The 18,822-nt window shown below is 36.4% G+C and overlaps 4 protein-coding genes across 4 annotated transcripts; 1 reads left to right on the forward strand and 3 right to left on the reverse strand.

Annotated features, from left to right (window-relative positions):
- The first annotated feature begins 446 nt into the window (after positions 1-446).
- On the forward strand, positions 447-1,951 carry LOC8285683. The gene is made up of 7 exons (XM_025156113.2): positions 447-625; positions 703-826; positions 889-932; positions 1,005-1,115; positions 1,193-1,285; positions 1,370-1,476; positions 1,580-1,951. The coding sequence occupies exons 1-7, from the start codon at positions 531-533 to the stop codon at positions 1,723-1,725; spliced, it is 720 nt and encodes a 239-aa protein (XP_025011881.1). The 5' UTR covers positions 447-530; the 3' UTR covers positions 1,726-1,951.
- A 68-nt stretch (positions 1,952-2,019) lies between these two features.
- On the reverse strand, positions 2,020-2,740 carry LOC8285684 (light-regulated protein, chloroplastic). The gene is made up of 3 exons (XM_002512615.4): positions 2,571-2,740; positions 2,316-2,477; positions 2,020-2,190 (listed from the first exon to the last, which is right to left on the reverse strand). The coding sequence occupies exons 1-3, from the start codon at positions 2,738-2,740 to the stop codon at positions 2,121-2,123; spliced, it is 402 nt and encodes a 133-aa protein (XP_002512661.1). The 3' UTR covers positions 2,020-2,120.
- A 1,856-nt stretch (positions 2,741-4,596) lies between these two features.
- LOC107260752 (inactive leucine-rich repeat receptor-like protein kinase CORYNE) lies at positions 4,597-8,462 on the reverse strand. The gene is made up of 2 exons (XM_025156194.2): positions 5,812-8,462; positions 4,597-5,202 (listed from the first exon to the last, which is right to left on the reverse strand). The coding sequence occupies exons 1-2, from the start codon at positions 6,699-6,701 to the stop codon at positions 4,893-4,895; spliced, it is 1,200 nt and encodes a 399-aa protein (XP_025011962.1). The 5' UTR covers positions 6,702-8,462; the 3' UTR covers positions 4,597-4,892.
- Positions 8,463-8,609: 147 nt separating this feature from the next.
- On the reverse strand, positions 8,610-18,148 carry LOC8285685 (ADP-ribosylation factor GTPase-activating protein AGD3). The gene is made up of 19 exons (XM_015715090.3): positions 17,075-18,148; positions 16,081-16,157; positions 15,445-15,545; positions 15,202-15,272; positions 14,900-14,962; positions 14,421-14,465; positions 13,743-13,808; positions 13,608-13,655; positions 13,406-13,501; positions 13,281-13,322; positions 12,409-12,624; positions 12,063-12,194; positions 11,744-11,968; positions 11,518-11,604; positions 11,104-11,436; positions 10,460-10,605; positions 10,262-10,355; positions 9,447-9,937; positions 8,610-9,207 (listed from the first exon to the last, which is right to left on the reverse strand). The coding sequence occupies exons 1-19, from the start codon at positions 17,117-17,119 to the stop codon at positions 9,093-9,095; spliced, it is 2,493 nt and encodes an 830-aa protein (XP_015570576.1). The 5' UTR covers positions 17,120-18,148; the 3' UTR covers positions 8,610-9,092.
- Positions 18,149-18,822: the final 674 nt, after the last annotated feature.

Consider the following 18,822-nt stretch of genomic DNA (forward strand, 5'->3'; position numbering starts at 1 on the left):
TCAGCTTGGAAGTCGAAACCATTTTTAAAATTTTAATTAAAAAATAAATTATTTAATTTCAAGTAACGTAATTATATCTTAAAATTTTTAAAAACATAACATTTATATATTTAAAACTATTTTTTCAGCCAATGATAACAATATTATTATTCTTTTTTCAAAGTAAAATAAAAATTATTATTTATTTTTTTCTATTCAAAGATAAACTTAATACTTCTTTATATGTGGAAAAAGAATGAGTTTGAAAGTGTTAAAATAATTCTTTTTTAGCTTCTTAAATTAATTAGATTTCATATTATTATACAGTGAGAATAGGCAGAATTAAATAATTTTAAAAACGTAATTATTCTACCTTTTTAAATTTTTTGAAATGTAATGGAGTCGTCTCCAAAAAAATTGAGCTATTTTAAATTTAAGGATTTAATTACACTTTAAATAAAATTCGGGGCTTATATTTACCTTTATCTAAAAATTACGAGTGAAACCAACCGAAAGAGGTGCTTCACGTACTCGACCGCACATTTCCGAAGATGGTGGAGCAGTTCTTTCCTGGCGGTCAACTGGATCTTTCCCGCCAGCACTCCCTGCCAACCCCAATTATGCTTCTCTCGGGTCCGCCCTCTTGGTGAGTGCTAATGAATAGTTACACCTCTCTCTTTCAATATATATAAATACATATTAAAACCTTGTGTATATTTGCAGCGGGAAAACGTCTCTACTCTTCCAGTTCGCATATAACGCTGCGATAGACGAGAGAGGCAGTAACTCCGTCGTATTTATATGCAACCGCCGGAAGCTAGACACCAAACCACCGTTTCTCTCTCAGGTGCTTTCTTTTTAGCTTTTGTTCTCAAATTTTGTCATGTGCTGATAATTAATTGATTTCAGGGCATTGACCCATCTTCCGGTACCTTTCAACGCATACAAATGAAGTAAGCAATTCTTAATAGCACTTATTACTTCCAATTAAATGTATCATCAATTGATTTAATTTTCGTGAAAAGGTATGTGGATGATGATGAAGGGGTCAAGAAGTACTTTGCTGCATTCCACATGTATGATGCATTTCCATCAGCAGTCATCATTGATGATTTCGGAGACTTTTTTAATCAAAGGTATTCTCTTTCTAATTTTCTATTTTTTGTTTTATCTTAATTTTGACTTAATTCTGATAATAATTACTATAATGAAGGAGCTGCCAAGAGAGATATGAGAATCCTCGCGGAAGAGACTTGGCAATGGTTCGGATTCTTGCTTTATGTCACAATGCTGTAATGCATGCAAAGTGAGTTTAATTAGTTCAAACAAAACTTGCCTCTTTCTTCAATATTCCTTTTTCTATTGTAATTTGCTAAGTTTGCATGTATAGTGAGAAAGGTCACTGTAAACTTTTGCTTTCTGATACCCACCATGGAGATTCCCCAAGATTGCTGTTTATCTATAAAAGATGGGTCTCTGCCATTTTTACCATCAAAGGTTTGGACCTAAGTAAAACCTCGTAATTTTTTCACAATAAATTTTGTGTATTTGTTTTTTTATTGGTATGTGCCATAAGTTAGATTAAATGTCTATGTTGAAGGTGATGGCCAGGGATCATTTCTTCTAAGAAGAAACAGCAATTTGGCAAGTGAAAACTCTGAGAGGAGCAGGAGTGCAAAGTACTCCGTGGCACTTCAATTTCTTTACTTGGAAAGGATCTTCGAGGATGACGAGAGTAAGACGTAGTGTTGGTGTCTCCATTGCATCAATATTATTACTCTTATGATCTTATATAAAATCTACCTGATAACATGGCTGGTAAGTCTATCAAAAACTGTATCTTGCATGCTTTCCTTCCTGTAAGTTAAGTGCTCGCATCAAGCGTGATGTAGTTGTATATGTTGAAGTCCGTAGAATTTTTTAAATCCTCCTTCGACAGCATATATATATATATATAATATACATATATATATATATCTTCTCCAGTCTAGAGGATGAAGGAAAGTTTTACTAGTTGATAGCTTGGAATCACAAAGCACAAATTCAATTTTACAGTTCATTATTCATTAACTTTGTTAGATGCATATCTAAGAGATAATACATATTCACATAGCTTTGTACTAGTACTTCTTCTCTGGTACTCAGGGTCGCTGATACTCAGGGTCACAAAACTCTCCTCCAAGATCGTCACAAGCCTCTTCTAGGAACACCCTGGGACAAAAGAATCATACATCAAACAGAAGATCTAAATTTTCTATGTATATTCAATTCGTATATTTCCTAATTAGAAAAACTTATAGAAAAAGAGAGGAAAGCATGGGATTTTAAGATCTTACGTCTTCGGACTGTCATACTGTAAGTATTCTCTATCAATATGCTCAGTAGCAGTGCTAGCTGCAGTAGTGCTTTCGGCTTCTGGCTTGAGCTTCACTTCAGGATACATATCAACATCACAAACTTCACCTCCTATTGTCTCACAAGCCTCAGCTGGGAAAACACTGCACAGAACAAGCATCCAAATTACATGGTTGTTACATGCCAAAATCACTTACAGTTTGATGGTCGATAAAAAAAAGAGTTTTGAGACGTACGAAACCACGGAGCTGTAATCAACTGTTGAAGTGTCATTGCCAACTGGTGTACTAGCTCTGATTGGGGAGCATCTAGTAGTGTTAAACTTTTGGATGGACCTCCATGGCAAGGCTGTGGCACTTCTTACAATGGAGAGGGGTGGGGGTGGAAGATGCAAGGCTGCCTGCATTTTGTTTTGTTGTTGGGATTGTTGTGTGGATTTGGGATTTGAAATTGAACCAAATAGGAGGGGGAACCAGAATTATAAGCATGTTAAGGTGATAATGACAGAAGAGATAAGGTAGCAAGATTTTTGCAGTGGATGGATAAGGTTGATTCAATTGTGTATCTGACTGAGAATGCGGTGGTGAAGCTTTCACGGTTTTGGATATTATTGTTAGTATTATTGTCGTGGTCCCAGGAGCAAGACTGCGTTTCAATCTTTCAACTAGCAAAAACACTATGAACCATTGGGAAGCTACTCAGATCGTTTCCCTCACTCCTTTTTTGTGAAATTAATAAAAAGTAAAATATGCTGCTCATTGTGAAATTAATAGAAATACATATACACATTTTAAAACAGATTAAAAAAAAAATGATTATTTATAATTTAATAGAAACACATATAAGAAGTATTATTGAGTAGAAATATGCGCATAACTTGGCAATCGAATAAGTCTCCAGAGCTCACTTCAAATCAAACTATGTAAGATGCCTAAATTGGCATTCAGATTGAGATAGAAGTTGATGTTAAATCATAGATGGAATCTATTAGTTTTATTAAGTAAATCTATGAACAAATAATTCTATTTCAAAATAGAAATAGAAGAGGCCCATTCAATTTTCAAACGGTATAATTGGATTTCGGATAAAACGGGTTGTGGGTCAATCTTGATGTACAGAGACATGCATGATTTGCAGATCGATCGATATGATGTCACTTTTCTTTTCCTATCCAACCGACATGACAAACCAAATACAGATCAATCATATCAATATATCATCACCTACATAAAAAGATTATTTTACTAGAACTAGAACTACCTTTTTACATGAACAACAACAGCAGCAGTATGGGAGCATGACAATTCTCCATAGTTTCCTTTTAGCAGAATTTGAATGACACAAACAATCTAGAGTTGCAGACCAAATCAGCAGAATGAAGGCAGATCGATCAAATGGAATGATGCTGATATGTTAACAATAGACAATATGACAAACTTGGCAGCCACCAGATGTTAAGGGCGGCAGCCTTTTGGAGCATGCTGCTGCTTTTGGCATGACCATCTCTACAGCTCTTTCTACAATCCATCCACACCACATGCAGTTTCCTTTTCTTTTTCAGTTTCCTTTTCCACTATACTTTTCATGCTCCCTGGGCATAAAACACCTCATGAAGTACGTTTTCTCACACTATTGAACCAAATGCAAACTTAATCTAAGTAAACCAACTTTTCACTTTGGAAGAATATAGCCTAGAGCGTCCCAGTAATTGCAAGGAAAATGGGACAGCACCATTTATCTCTTCTTTTTCCAATAATATCTGAAGCATGGGGGAAATGGCAACGCTATAAGCAGGTTTTGTTAATTTTTTGGATTTGGTATTATCTTAAATCTTTAATCACTGAAGATTCCACCCATCAGTAAAAACAGCATAGCAGTCTGTCTATCCATATCTCATCTCAAACCTTGTACTTTCGCTGTCTTGTTTTCTCCTACGGTCACAATTCAATGATTCATAGAACATAAAGTAAAAAAAGGCAGAGCTTGATCGGGGGCACCCTGGATATCTCAATCAAAACAAGAATTCAACGAGGTTCCACCATGGTTCTAACTTGATGGATGTAACAAAGGTACACACAGCACATAATGCTCTAAGCCTCATATGGCCCATGTGGATTAAAGGGGAAAAGGAAGAAAAGAAAAAGAGGGGGACAGTGCAGAGAGATGCATGATTGTATAAGGTGAAAAGGCCTGTAATTCCTAAAAGGTTATGTCAAGTAAAGACAGCCAACAAAACCCCACCGTCATTAGTTGAGAACACAATAATAGAGATGCGTCCTCCATAGTCATTGGTAAAACAGTTTCTTCTTTGGCGTTAGTAATAATTCCCTTGACTATATCAGACTTTTGAGTTACAGCATTACTGATAAGTCATGTATACGACATCGTAAAAGAAAAACATAAAAAATAAAAAAAGAATATTCAAGAAAACTAAGAAGGCCACAACTACAAGCACCATGCCTCGGCCTCTCCACAGCTTGCGAACGAGTTAAAAAGACTCCACAAAAAATGCGAACCAAAGCCCTCAAAGCAGAAAAATTCCATTAGTTACATTTACGTTAAAAACTGTGCAGCTGGGATAACATGAGAACAAGCTCATCACTTGAAGGTCTATCCGCAGGCAAATCTGATAGGCAGACAACAGAAATCCTTACTGCCATGAGCATCTCATCTTCCTCGCCTTCTTCCCCAAGAATACTCTTATCAAGTGCTTCCTTTGCCTCCCCTGCTTGTTGCAAATGCCGAAGCCAACGACCTAAACTACCTCCACTGGCTGCTTCTCCAAAAAATGGGTCAGTCGGGTCTCTTCCAGTCAACAGAACGCCCAAAATCATCCCAAAGCTAAAGATGTCACTCTTATCTGTATACCTGGTAAAAAATTCGGAAAAAATTTATGTTATTATAACAGTATAAGTGGGTCTGATTCAAACAAGAGATTACATAAGAAAATAGAAATAAAGCAATGCAGGCATATTTCGAACAAATTAAACCAAGCAGAGATACTAAACAATCAGTTAATTGTCAAGAATTTACGTTTTCTACGACATACAGAGAGCAATAGCTAATACTAGAAAGAAGTACTTGTACAATATTGTGTTGAATTCCCATTTCACTGTGTGCAAATCTCCATGTTTATCATCTAATGTCTCAACATATCTAAACCTGAAAGGGTTCAACTGACCAAACTTAATGTTATAAGAACTATGTTAATGAAGGAAAGAATCACAAGTTTCTCAAGTCACATTGAACAGCAAAGACTTAAGCTTAGAATGAAAAATATGAATTGAACCGATAACAACTTAATTACAACAATTAGAAGTCATCCATGCAACCAGAATCATAAGAGCCTTAGAGAGGCCTAGGTATAAGCTGAAGTTGACTCTTGCATCACAATTACAACATATTTGATTTCAAAAAAGCGTAACAGCGCAAAGCATTTCAAAAACATTTTTTAAGAAGTAATACAAATTTATGTACCTGCAATTCTGGAAGCACTCTGGAGCACTGTAGCCACAAGTAGCTCTGTCCAAATTAGGCATGAGCTTAGCCAATCCACAATCTGCCAACCTTGGTTCAAACTCAGCATCCAACATTACATTTGTAGGCTTTAAATTGTAATGCAAAATTTGAGGGACACAGTCAAAGTGAAGATACCTAAGCCCCTTAACAATCCCAACAGCAATCCGAAGTCGAACTTCCCAACTGAGTTGCAAATGATTTTCCCTCACTCTGCTCATTGCATCTTCAAGACTCCCACTTGGCACATAATCATAGACCAGAGAGAATCTATCAGATTCTCTAACATAAGCCCTTAAACTCATCAAATTCCTATGTCTCAAGCTTGCTAGTCTTTCCAGCTCCTGCTGTATCCTTCGCTTGACAGATTTGTTCTGCCTCTCTGGTGAGCCACTCTCAAATGGTTCGAGCCTCTTGACAGCAATTGTGAGCCCATTGTCTAGAACAGTTCTGTAGTAATTCCCGTTTGAGCTTGAACCCAGCAACTGGTTTTCACTTGCAAGAGCTGATTGAAGAGTTTTGGAAGCAATTTTTGGGGAAAATATAACAGGGCCTTTGAGGATTGGAGTTCTGTTCATGTAGCGGACTAAGCAACGGACTAAATAGGCACAAAGAATGGCCCCTGATAATCCAGTTAAGACTCCTAAAATGACGCTGATAAGGATTCTCTTGAGTCCAGTGTTGAACTGGGATGGCCTAGAAGGCGATGGAGGTTGAGTAGAGAGATGCCTTGTCATTCTAGTTCTACTTTCTAAGCATTGTACTATTGATGGGTGAAAGCAAAAACTCAACAGCAAAAGCAGAGCTGTGACTTTGCAAGTAAGTTGAGGACTGTATCTTCTTTTCTCCATAAGACTCTGTAAGGTCCACAAGCACCAAAATCCTATAAATGAAAGCAGAAGCTCAAAACCAAAGAGCCCTGAGAACCCACATCTTCAGGTTACAAACTCGAGCAGAAAGCGAAACTTTGCAGTTCAATAGCAAGATTTTAGACAAAAAGTTCAGTTTTTAATATCCGAAAGGCAATCAGACTGAAAATGAAGAATATGATTTCATGAGGAATATAATGAGATAAAAATCGAATTTGAAACTCAAAATCTTCACAAGAAAGACAGCTAAGGAATCATATGGTGTCCGATTCCCATTTCTAGGACTTCAAAGTCGTGGCTTTTCTACATGAATCTAACACCAAAGGTATCAAACAATCTTTTTTATTCCCATAATTAATACCAAAAAAGAAAAGAAGAAAAAGAAAAGAAAATAGATAACCCAACTCTCAAAGCCACATTTATGCAAAGAATGTGGGAAGAACCAAATAAGAGAGAAGACCGAAAAAGACCAATCCTTCTTCTTAGCAGCTTAAACGCAGAGAGAAAAGAGTTGCTGTCTTTCTTTTTCCTTAGAGAAAATCACAGTAACTACAAAAACCCAAATTATTGTTTGAGAAGAGAAGGCAAATTCTAATATAGTAGGTAAAGAAAGAAAGAAGAGACTCAGAGTCACACCTATTTGCTACTTAGCCAGACGGAGCCTCTTTCAGTCTCTCTCTCTCTCTCTCTCTCTCTCTCTCTCTCTCTCCGTTCTCTTATACACTTACACATATACATTATACATGCAGTAGAGCAGCGAAGATTGTGTATTAAAATTTTAAAAATCTATTATATTGAAAAAGGAAACAGTGTTGAGTGTGGATGAGAGTTAAAAAGGACCATTCTTTCTCCTTCTGAGGACAAAACTGGGTTCCCGCCTTTCAGAGGAGGAGCAGAGAGGTGGGTTCCAATGCCACGTTGGCAGAAGGGTCTCTGTTGCCGCCTCATGTCCCTATCACGAGACCGAAAGCGATCCATCGAACCCTGTGCGACAAAGGAGGATCCTCTACATGACTTCATCTTGGCCGTGGGTTTGTCTGTTGGTGAGATCTGGACCGTTGTTATGGTTCGGTTAACACAGCACAGGAATTTGTGCTGAGCTTTGGCTTTTTCAATTTATTTTTTCTTTTAATATTTAATGCCATTGATAATTGATTATTATCCAAAATGTGCTGTCTTATCGTGGGATTAGTAAAGTTTTTACCTTTTCGATACCAGAATAATTGCTTTTCATTTCCACTCCATCCTTTGCTTTTTTTTTTTTAAATAAATAATATTAATAATTCCTGCCTTAAAATTTTACAATCTATTCTTTTGCTTTAGTTTTTAGTTTTCACCATTTTGGTAGGTGGCATCCACGAATCCATCAACCCGGCAATTAGACGAATGCATTTACAGGATTGTGCTAGTTGTTGGAATTTTTTGAGGCATATTTAGACTTGAATATTATTAGTAGCTGTTTCATTTGGAAGATTGATGCAACAGTACAGGACATTTCAGAGATATGGTAATAACTTAATGCTTGCAAGTTTAAGTCGAGGTTCTGTTGTATAATCTAGACATCAGTAATAAAATAAATGGGGCTCTACCGGGAAACCATGGATTTTTTAGTAAAGAAAAAATGAATACCACTAGCCTGCTTTTTCTCATTTTAACACATGCACGTCTATTTAGGGGTTTCCAAGAAGTCCGACAACTAAAAACATTGCAGACCCAATAAAGAGATACATCAACTTAATAATATGAACAGCGTTGTAACGATATCAGCACTGATAAGGCAGACTTTTGACTTTAACTCTTACCGATTTATATGGAAAATGTATGATTATTGAGGACTCTGGATACTTTCAAAACCCCCGGAAATCAAAAAAAAAAAAAGAAAAAAAGAAAAAAGAAAAAGAGGAGCGAAAAGGTTGTACTGACTAGAGTTGTCCTCTCAAATGCATCAAGGGTGGAAAATATGCATTCAAAAGAGTTACAGCAATAACAATTACCTTTACTAAAATAAAACAAAAACAATGTACAAATACACAATGCCCTAAGCTAAATCCTCACAGCTCCACCACAAAAGGAACCAGAACCAGAATCAAAACAAGCTGATGAACCCAAAAAAAACATCACATTATAAGAGCCCCTTTCCGAAAAGCTTGCAGCAGCTCTGCGGCAGTATAAAAATACAAACCTGGGGCTAATTTGCATAGACGCCCATGGGGCAGGCATGCCATCCCACTACTCCACTCTATTTCAAACCCTGCTGACATCATCTTCAATGGAGACCAACTCTTCCATCTTATAAATATACTTACAGAAACAGCAATACCTTTCCCCAACCTCGCTGTAATTGGCCTTCAATTATTTACCTTTCTGAGCATGTTACCCATTGGACTCTGACAATAAAACGAGAATATCATGTTCAACAAAATTTGAATCTATCGCGATCTCAAGGGGGGTTTTGCCTTCCCCATTGATGGCCCTTGGATCTGCTCCTCTGCAAATGCATTAAAACCCTTGAGAAGCATGTCAATGAAATCAATATCCTTTCTGTTTCTAAATGTTTTGGTGTGTCTGTGCCTAGCTTGTGAAAGAAAACCTTTTGTTGTATAGATATGAAAATTAATTGGTAAAGATATGAATGCATATTCCATAAAACAATCTTATGGAAAAAGAAAACTAGAAACCTAATAAAGTGCTAAAACAACCATGACGCAGCAAGGATCAGTAAGTCACCTTGAAAGAAGCAGTTTTGCAAATGCAGCTCGACCTCTAAGAATACAACGGTGAAGTGGAGTCTGACCTCTTGTGTCAGATAAATTTATAGTTGCACCATACTGTAATAGGAGTTCTAACATGCCGATATCTGCAGTTTCACAAGCAAGGTGAAGCAAGGAACATCCACATAGATCTTCCAAGATCTGGCCTTCACCTGTGCCCATCAAATTCAAAGAGCTAGTGGAGGACCTGTCCAATGAGTTCCCTGTTGAGCAGCTAGAGCAGTGGTCAAGGCCTGTATGCTCTTGCAGTAGCATCACTTTAGCAAGGGTTAGAGAAGAGCTACAAGATGCTTGCTCACACACGGCATTGACATCTGCTTCATGATTAACTATAAGACGGTATACAGACTTCTTGTCATTGGCACGAACAGCTTCCCATATCTGTTGTGACACTGGATTAGGATACTGACTGTCTCTTGGCCTGCGAACAAATAACTTTTCTGCATACTGAGGGGGGAAAAGGAAAAGACGACTTAGATGAATAAACATTTTATCAAATGCATCTCTACTGCTGTTACCCAAAAGGGAACTCTGAATGACATTTGATTTATTTATAACGGTGGGACAGGCAATATTTGTTCATTTTGCTGAATCTCTCCCTCACACGCAAAAGGGGAGGGAAGTTGAGTTAAGAAAAGGAAATGACAACTCTACATGATTGGTGCATATTTCCACTATTGTGAAAATAGAGTGCCAAGAATCAAACCAATTACATACAGCCAAAAAAAAAACAGATAAAAAGCAAGCCAAGTTACAGGTTAGATAATAGACCTTTGCATGAATAAACTTCTCCTTTACTGATATTGAATCTGCAGGACTGGGTTTGCTGATAAAATGCAGCTTTGATCTATCAGACTTGTTTGAGCTTCACCAGCATAATATTAAGGAATGTTAGCAACCAATAATCAAACCAACTGTACTTTAACAGGTGATGACAAAAACTTATTCGCATCAACAGGGATTCTTTACCTTGGGGGAATCAGATCAACCTGAAAGGTGCTTCTTGATTGCAATAACTCCTCCCAGACTGAGTTAGCAAAGGCATTTCCTAGAGACTGAAACAAACTTATAACAGAAGGCTCCCACACTTTGACATCAAGTGTGAGGGATCTTACCTGCAATAAATTCAGAACGTGAATAATTGCTGCAGAAGATAACAGGCAGCTCTAAATATCAGCGCCAAAAGAGAGCTAATTAGCATAACCATACGCACTTATTGGGATACTGTTTCTCATAACTATCCTGCCAAAATATCTTCAAATATTAAAATGCAAATTTGGTATAATTTAGTATAGCTTGGTTAAATTTATTTTTTTTTTAAGAAAAAGATGGAGGATTCCAAAACTTTCGGACCATATAACAATTGCTAAAGTGACGATCTTGCTAAAGTATAGTTAGCAAAGTATGCAAATATAGTTAGCAAAGTAAGCAAAGGACTATATACCCAGCAAGTATCATTCAGTCATACTGCCCAATATATTTAGAGAACCATTCTAGCACTACCTAAAGCTTCTGCATAGCCATTGGCATAAAGATATTCTACAAATGATGTTTAAGGCATGATGCAAATATAGCTCACAGGTTAGCCGCAAAATAATTATGGAATGGTTTACCTTTGAGATGTGTACACCAAGATTGCGGTGAACACCAGAACACTCAATGCAAACAAGAACACCAAGGTTTAGGGATGCCCAATCTGGCTCAGGGGCACCACAATCAGCACATTTATCATTTCCACATACTCTTCGTAAAACATCAATTGGTTTTTCTGCATTGGATCGTAGCTGTTGAGGAATTCTTAATGGTCGTTCATGATGTGCACCAGCAAAGCTCCTCTCAGATGTAAATTCATCAATAGCAGAATGGTCATAGTCGGCACTTTCAAAGGAACTGCTCTCACTGGCAGACCGATGATGGCCACTTCCCATGGGACTAGCAGTAAGGCACTGAAAATGAATCGGACTATAATCATCAACTTCTCTAGTAATCTAAAGGCAATAATGATGAAAAATGCTTTCAAAATTTACCCTCTCGGGGGCCTGAGAGCTTAGTAGTGAAGCAATAACTCCTGTTATTTTCTCAATCCAATCCATTTGATCCATTGCACTCTCTGCCTGCACTGACAAGCATAAATAAACATTATTAAGGATCTATTGCCGAAAAATAGCCCCAAACTATGGATTAGTTCGCAGTCATTTTTGTGCAGCATATTATACTCTTACTCTGATATTTAAGTTCCATCTTACATCATACCTGCAAAGTGTAGTTCTTTGTTGGTGAAATAATCCTGAAGCAAAACCGCAGGTCTGACTGGTCAGCATCAACCTTGATTGTTGATGTGAGAAGGTTCACGGTGTGATGAGCAACAGATTTTTCATCATGCACCCCACCATGATAATGAGAAGACAGCCAACGGCTCAACAGTCCAGATCCAAGCTCAGAGCTGTTCCTTTGACCAGATAGCTGACTACCAGAACCCTAGGAATATATCAAGCACAATGATAAAAGGCAGGAAACTAAAGAGACCTCATTCCCTCTACATGTCAATTTTTTTTTCAGACAAATTACTTACAGATGATTTGCTGCACTGTTTCCGATAGTAATACAACATTCCTCGGCTATCAAGAACAAAAAACCGTCTTTTCCAGTCACCTCTTAAGTTTGAGGAGCGTTTTGATAGATAACCTTGTCTAATTGTTTGAACCTGAAATTTTGCTCGCTATTTTAGAACTAAACATTGACACGACACTTTTATGAGATAAATTTGAAATGATACTTTTTTTAAAGATTCTTCAAATCCACTCTATCCACAAAGATTTTTATCAAACATCCATTTATCTAATTGATCAAAGAAAATCTGCAGATCATCAAATCCAAATCTTTAAATCCAAACACAAGATTAAAAATCATTTATGTACCTTCCCTTTTGCAGCAGATTGCATAACTGCCTCTATCATTTTATGTGAACTTCGACCAATGGCTTGTATGCCATCTCCATTAGGAGACCCGTTAGAACCATTCGAAGACCATCTACTCTCACGGTCAATTTGCCTTTTGTACTCTTGCATCCTTTCATTGAGAGCAGCCTGCTCATAGTTGGACCTCTCTCTTGATTGTTGAGCATAAGTCAAAACCTTCAAAACAAGTGAAGTACTAATTTAGATAAGTCATTAACAGCAAAGCTTTATCCAGAATATTCTCACAAACCACATAAGACTTTTCTAACCAATTTGCTTCCTCTACGACCAGATAAATCTATATATTTATTTAACAAGTTGATTTAGACCCATTCCGACATTTGTAGGCACTTGGGAAGTAAATAATCACTACGATCGCTGAAGGGATAGCAGCATCCATATTCTAGGCATTAGCTTGACTTTACAACAACAAGCTGCTATCTCCTCCATATATTCTATCAAGATTTACTGCTATAAGAAATTAATAGTGCCTCATATAAACTCTAGGAGGTCATCATATTGACTTTCCTCATCAATTAAGTATTACAAAAATCCCCAATTTTCAGCATCATGCAACTTGTAGCACTTCTGACTTTGCCCTGACTTACCATTAAAGGACGCACCAGTTACTGTGATACTGCAATCACAGATTTAAATCCTCTCTTATTTCCCCTTACACCTTTAAAGTTTGGCTTAGCTCCTTACATTTAGAAGGATGATGCAGAGCAGAGCTCCCTAAGTAAGATAACTGGATATTGTACATTTTGCAACATGGTGACACAAATATGGACACACATTTGGAAATCTCTAGAGAAAGAATATATATAACAGACCTGATTTATATAAGGTTCCATTTGATGCAACAACTCATACCCCTACATGAGAAAAAGAAATCCTTTTAGTAAATATTTATAAAGAGCAATGAAGAGGCAGAGAAGTCCCCACCCATGCTATGCACCTGCTTGAAGTAACGAAGATGTGCATCCATTGTCCCACTTACAGCCTCTAAGAACTCGAACCTCTTTTTGGCTTCAACAGTAGAAAGAGCTGTCACCTAGACAAAAGAGAAGGCGGTTTGTTTACTATTATACTGTTAAATCAGAAATATAAATTGAAAAGAAAAAATAGAGACAAACAGCTAGTTTGGGATGTTAACTTACTAGATTGAATCTAGCTTGCTCAAATGCAGACCTTGCAGTATGAAGCTCCTAATATATTGGAAATATTAGAAATTGAATTGAATGACTATGGATCAGAATTTCGTGATGTTTTTAAAAAGGAAAATTACACAATACCTCCTCTAAAAGAGTAGCTACATCAGTCTTCGTACCCTTCCTTAGTGACAGAAACTTCTCACGAGCCTATGATATGGAAACAACACCAAAACCAATGAATTAATCATTTTGAAAATATTTCTGCTATTCAAAAATCAATTTGATTGCTGATAGGGGAGAAGCCAGAAAATATCAAGATTTCAAGTTATGAAACAACTCGAGCAAACTAAAATAATGATGTAAAAGTTTTACAACATTTGACTGAAGTTAACTGTACAAGTAGACTTTCTAAGACAGTTCAAGTAGGTATCTTTTGTGTACTATGAGAAGTCTAATTTTTACAAAATTTTGCAAGCTCATAGTCCTATTATATTGTATAACTCAAATTTCATATCTCAAAAACAAATCATTTTTATTTTTTGCATTTACATATAACTAATAAATTTCTTTTCAAGTCCCGCTACCCTGGAATAATAGGATGCAATTTTAGTTCAAGTATCATGTTTGTTTTCACAATGAATAACAGTAATCAAGGAGGCAGAATAAGCTAAACATTTCAGGTGATAGTAAAATTATATATCACCATGTAGCTACATCAAACAAAATGGAAAGCTATAATTTTATTATGTAAAATACTATGAAAATGTATACCTCGACAATTGACATATAGGTAAATAATATCAATTACAAGGAAAGCACCTGATCATAAAGAAGGCTAGCCTTGTCAAAACGCTTTCTTGCTTCCTGCACATAGACAAGGTCTTTTAAACTAAGGACTACAAGGAATATCCAGGAGTTAGATTTCAAAATAGCGACATGTATGAGGATATTGAAATGACTGTCAAGGTAGGATCTGTAAAGAAGAAAAAATGAAGGCTAGAAGGGAGAACCATTCAAACAGAGAAAACATAAATACGATGCTTGAGCTCTAAGACAAGCAAACTTAACACAAGAAAGTTAAAGGTAATTGGGAAATATGGGACCTATCATACAAAGAGATTCAGAGCAACTAATTACTTGAGTATATGCCAACAAATATTCCTATATTATAAAAGTGTAAAGCAGCAAGTCACATCAATGTAGAATGCATGCACAACAAAAATCTGATAGCCAGATCTTCTTTCCTATGATTGTATGTCATACATTATCACAAGGCAAGAGTTGGAAATTTACAGTACCTTGACCTCATGCAGATCAATATTGACAAATTGTAGTAATCTGTCATTCAGCATATGCTCAACCTGGAAAAGGAAACGATAAGTATCTGAGGGCCAATGAGAACAAGATCATATAGCTTGGAAACCAATCAAATCTTGAGTTCGTGTTGAAGTCTAGACATAAAAGCTGTTGCCTTGATCTTTCAAAAGAAATCACAATGGCAACAAAAGTAATGCCTAAGAACTTACACTTTCTCAAAGTATCCCAAAAGAATAGCATGTAGCTGATATCTAACAGTCATAGAACAACATAAGATAGTTACCTGAGATCGAAGAACTTCCTTGTATGTCCCAATTTCTCTCAAGGCTATGGTAAACTTAGTCATAACAGGGCCTACATTATCAAACAGAAATCCACCAGTAATTCTACTATCTCATCTTAAAAGCAACCAGCCGCCGCTAACACATTAATTGAAAAAAATAAAGTAAAAAAGGAAAGGAGACAAAAGAAACAAAAGAACTAACTCCTGCTAAAAAAAATGACTTCCATAAAAAAATCAAATTACCTCCAAAAGCCACACTAATTGGATCATTATGCCCTCCACCAAAAGTTTCTAGAGCACTAGCAAAGGCAATGTCCCCATCATATCCCTCCCCAAGTCCTTCACTGCAAGTGAACAAAATGCATGAATATAAATTCTTTCACATAAATTTATTGCTCTTACAATAGTGAAGGGAGAAATGAGGCACAAGAGAGCCTTTGAAAAACACCGAAAAAAGGAATTAAAGAAATAAATTGCTGCTACTGATAGGCATGTAATATCAATGCAACTTGTCCAAAACACAAGTGAGAGAATTTGTTTAACATGTACCTTCAAGTAATGTAATTTTAACAATTTCATCAAAATGCAATCAATACAGTTTTAAGGAAAGAAATTTACAACATCAAGGTGTCTAGAAGTTAACTGCATCTCAAAGATCAAATTTACCCATGTCCCCCGCACCCCAAATAGAAAGAGCGTGAGAAAGAGAGGAATTTCATTACCTAAAAATTAAAGGTTCTATCTATCAGCTAACATTCATATTCTGCCTCAACTAAAGCAAATGCGATGACTATGAAGTTAAACATTGTAAATAGATAAAGAACCAGCAGCTAGATCAGACATTCTCATAGATACTTAGTTGGAGTGAGAAAGACATACGTATACTTCCGACATCCTTTGTAGAACTTTAGACTTCTCTCCCTTAACAATTCAGCACTTTCCTCCATGGATTGTATCTGTAGCACCAAATAAAATATCAATAGACCACTATGCTAGGAGACAACATAAATCAATTACTTATGCCTATAAGCACAGAAGAATTGCTCTGCCCAATTGGTTTGACAAGGAAAATCCTAAAGAGAAGTAATCATGCATATAGCCATAGGAAACAGCAGATATACTTATTCTAAAAAGAAAAAAAAAAAACGTGTTGTTCACATTCATGCTTATGCAATCAGTTTTCATACCACCAGACAATGCACAAAACACACAGCATCATCTTTGAACTCCACAGCAAAAGAATTTTGTTGGAAGGTGCGGAATGTAAGGCATAAAATGAAGCCACATCAAATGTGATAATTGAGGCAGTAAAGAAATTATTATTTGCCCGTTGGGACTGAAAAGATCTCGTAAGAACTATAGTAGATAAGGATCCAGTTATTAATATTTAATGATAAAAAATATTTCCCTGTGTTTTTCAACTCGTTAAATGCAGATCCATTTTCCATTCTTTCCTTGGAAACATAACCAATTACCTTCTCAAGGAAATGATAACTTAGCTCAACAAATAAACAAGCTTTCCATATATGTTTAAGTAATTAAAGAAGCCTTCTTAAACTCCAGCGGCTAAAAGATATAAAGAGGAAAACATAACAGCAATTTAAAGAAAGAAAGAGCAAATTAAGGTGCTATAGAATTTAGCTATTAAAGTAATAGAACATCCAAAACGCAAGAAACTTTCAGTGCACATCCGCTATTTAATTACAAGTTTGTGAAAATTTTGAAAAGATTGTCCAATTTGGCTTAGAAGTATTCAAAAAGTCAATCAGGTTGATTATTCAGTTAACATCACAGAGCAAGAACCTTAATTTTCCTTATGAAAAGAGAGCGAGAGAGAGAGAGAGAGAGAGAGAGAGAGAGAGAGGTAACAAACCTGCTTGCGGAACATTGGAGAGTCATCGAGCTTCGCGAAAGGCATTTTTAGAAAATGAGTCTTCTTTCCTTGTTACGATAAATTCTAATAACCATTACAACAACAATGCTTCTTCTTCCTCTTCTTCTTCTTCTTCCTTCCCTAATCTAATCTCATCGCCACCGCTAACTTAACATGAGATCTTATTTTCTACGCCGATCCTATAAATAATAAATAAAAACACACACACACACAGCAACCAGATATTTCTCCATTAACAGCCGGAGCCATTAAAACAAAAAAAACAAAAAAACTCCACTGGCGAACTTCCCGAGCTCTGCACGCTTTTCTTATTTGGTTGTTTGTTTAGGTTTTAAGAACCCTAGGAGAGTAAAGTACAGGCAAGAAATGGTGAAAGCAAGAAACCCTAGAACGGGCAAGAAAACATTAGATAGATTTTGGATTTAATTTTTTTTTTTGGAATAAAGAGGTGGTGTGTTGGAAATTGGGTGGATCGATTAGCTTACTTCACATTCATTAACCTCAAAACATCCAAACCAAATGTGAAACACAGAGACAGGCATAGATAAAAGTGTTATTGTTAAAATACACAGGGAGAGATAAAAGAGAGGGCTCCTTTTTTTCGCTCTGTATTCTTTTTTTCTTTATTTATTAATTAATTAATTTTTTCCCCCTTTTTCCATCTTTTTCAGTTTTGCGAGGCAGAGTATTAGTAGAAAGATGGCGATTTTAACAGGGTCGTTAATGGAATGGAGAGTTTGAAACGCTGTCGTATTCCAATCACGTTTGCTGACAACGAGCCACTGACAATGGTGACCTTTACACCGTCATGGGAACCGAGGACGACCTGTTATACCAAAAGTAACTTACAAGCGCGTGCGCAAACAATCACTACACTGGCTCTACATCGAAAGAGCACGTAAGTTAAAAAGGCGAAAGATGAGCGCGTGGCGGAGACTGGAGAAGGAGGCATCGAATCTGAAAGATGCTTCTGTAAGCACACTACCCACTCAGCACTTGAAGTTTAGCGGGTCCCAAACCGAAACAGTACCCGGCTGCCCTCCATTACTAAGTAATGCCTTCGGGCTGGTCGACAAGAGAAAATGAAACTCACTGCTCCTCCCGGCAACGAAATTAGAACTCATGATTAAATAATTTCTTTTAATTACCGCTGATGCTGTGCGACAGCGAAATCACTCATTTTTAGTTTCAGAAAAAGAAAATAAAAAAGAAGAAATTTAAATAAAGGAGAATATTAAGATCAAAATTCCGTGGAGTGGGGCCAACATACTGCTGCACTGGATGGCACGCCCCACACATGTAACTGAGAACTGGTGGTCCCGATCCCTCCCAATTGCCATTTCCGGTTTCAGAACTCAGACAAGATATTTCTCTCCACTGTTATCCACATGTTCAAGTAAAACATATATCCATTTAAGCCGAAATGCGTAATTAAGCTCCTAAATTTATATTGTTTTCTAACTTATATCCATAAACTTTATTTTGGTATAATTTAGTCCTGCTTATATTAAAATTAAGTCAGTTCTTAGCCGACTTTTGATACAGAATAACATTAAAATTTAAGATTTCTGAACTATTATTTACATCCACATTTTTATTTTAATATTGAAGGATTTGTATAAAATTCTTGAATTTCTACAAAATAATAGCTCAGTTGTGTTTCTTTTTCTTTAGAGCAAAACTTTAAGGCTCCTATGAAAAAAGTGAAGAATTATAATAAAAATATA

This window comes from Ricinus communis, chromosome 10 (assembly GCF_019578655.1).
Source record: "Ricinus communis isolate WT05 ecotype wild-type chromosome 10, ASM1957865v1, whole genome shotgun sequence".
NCBI lineage: Eukaryota > Viridiplantae > Streptophyta > Magnoliopsida > Malpighiales > Euphorbiaceae > Ricinus > Ricinus communis.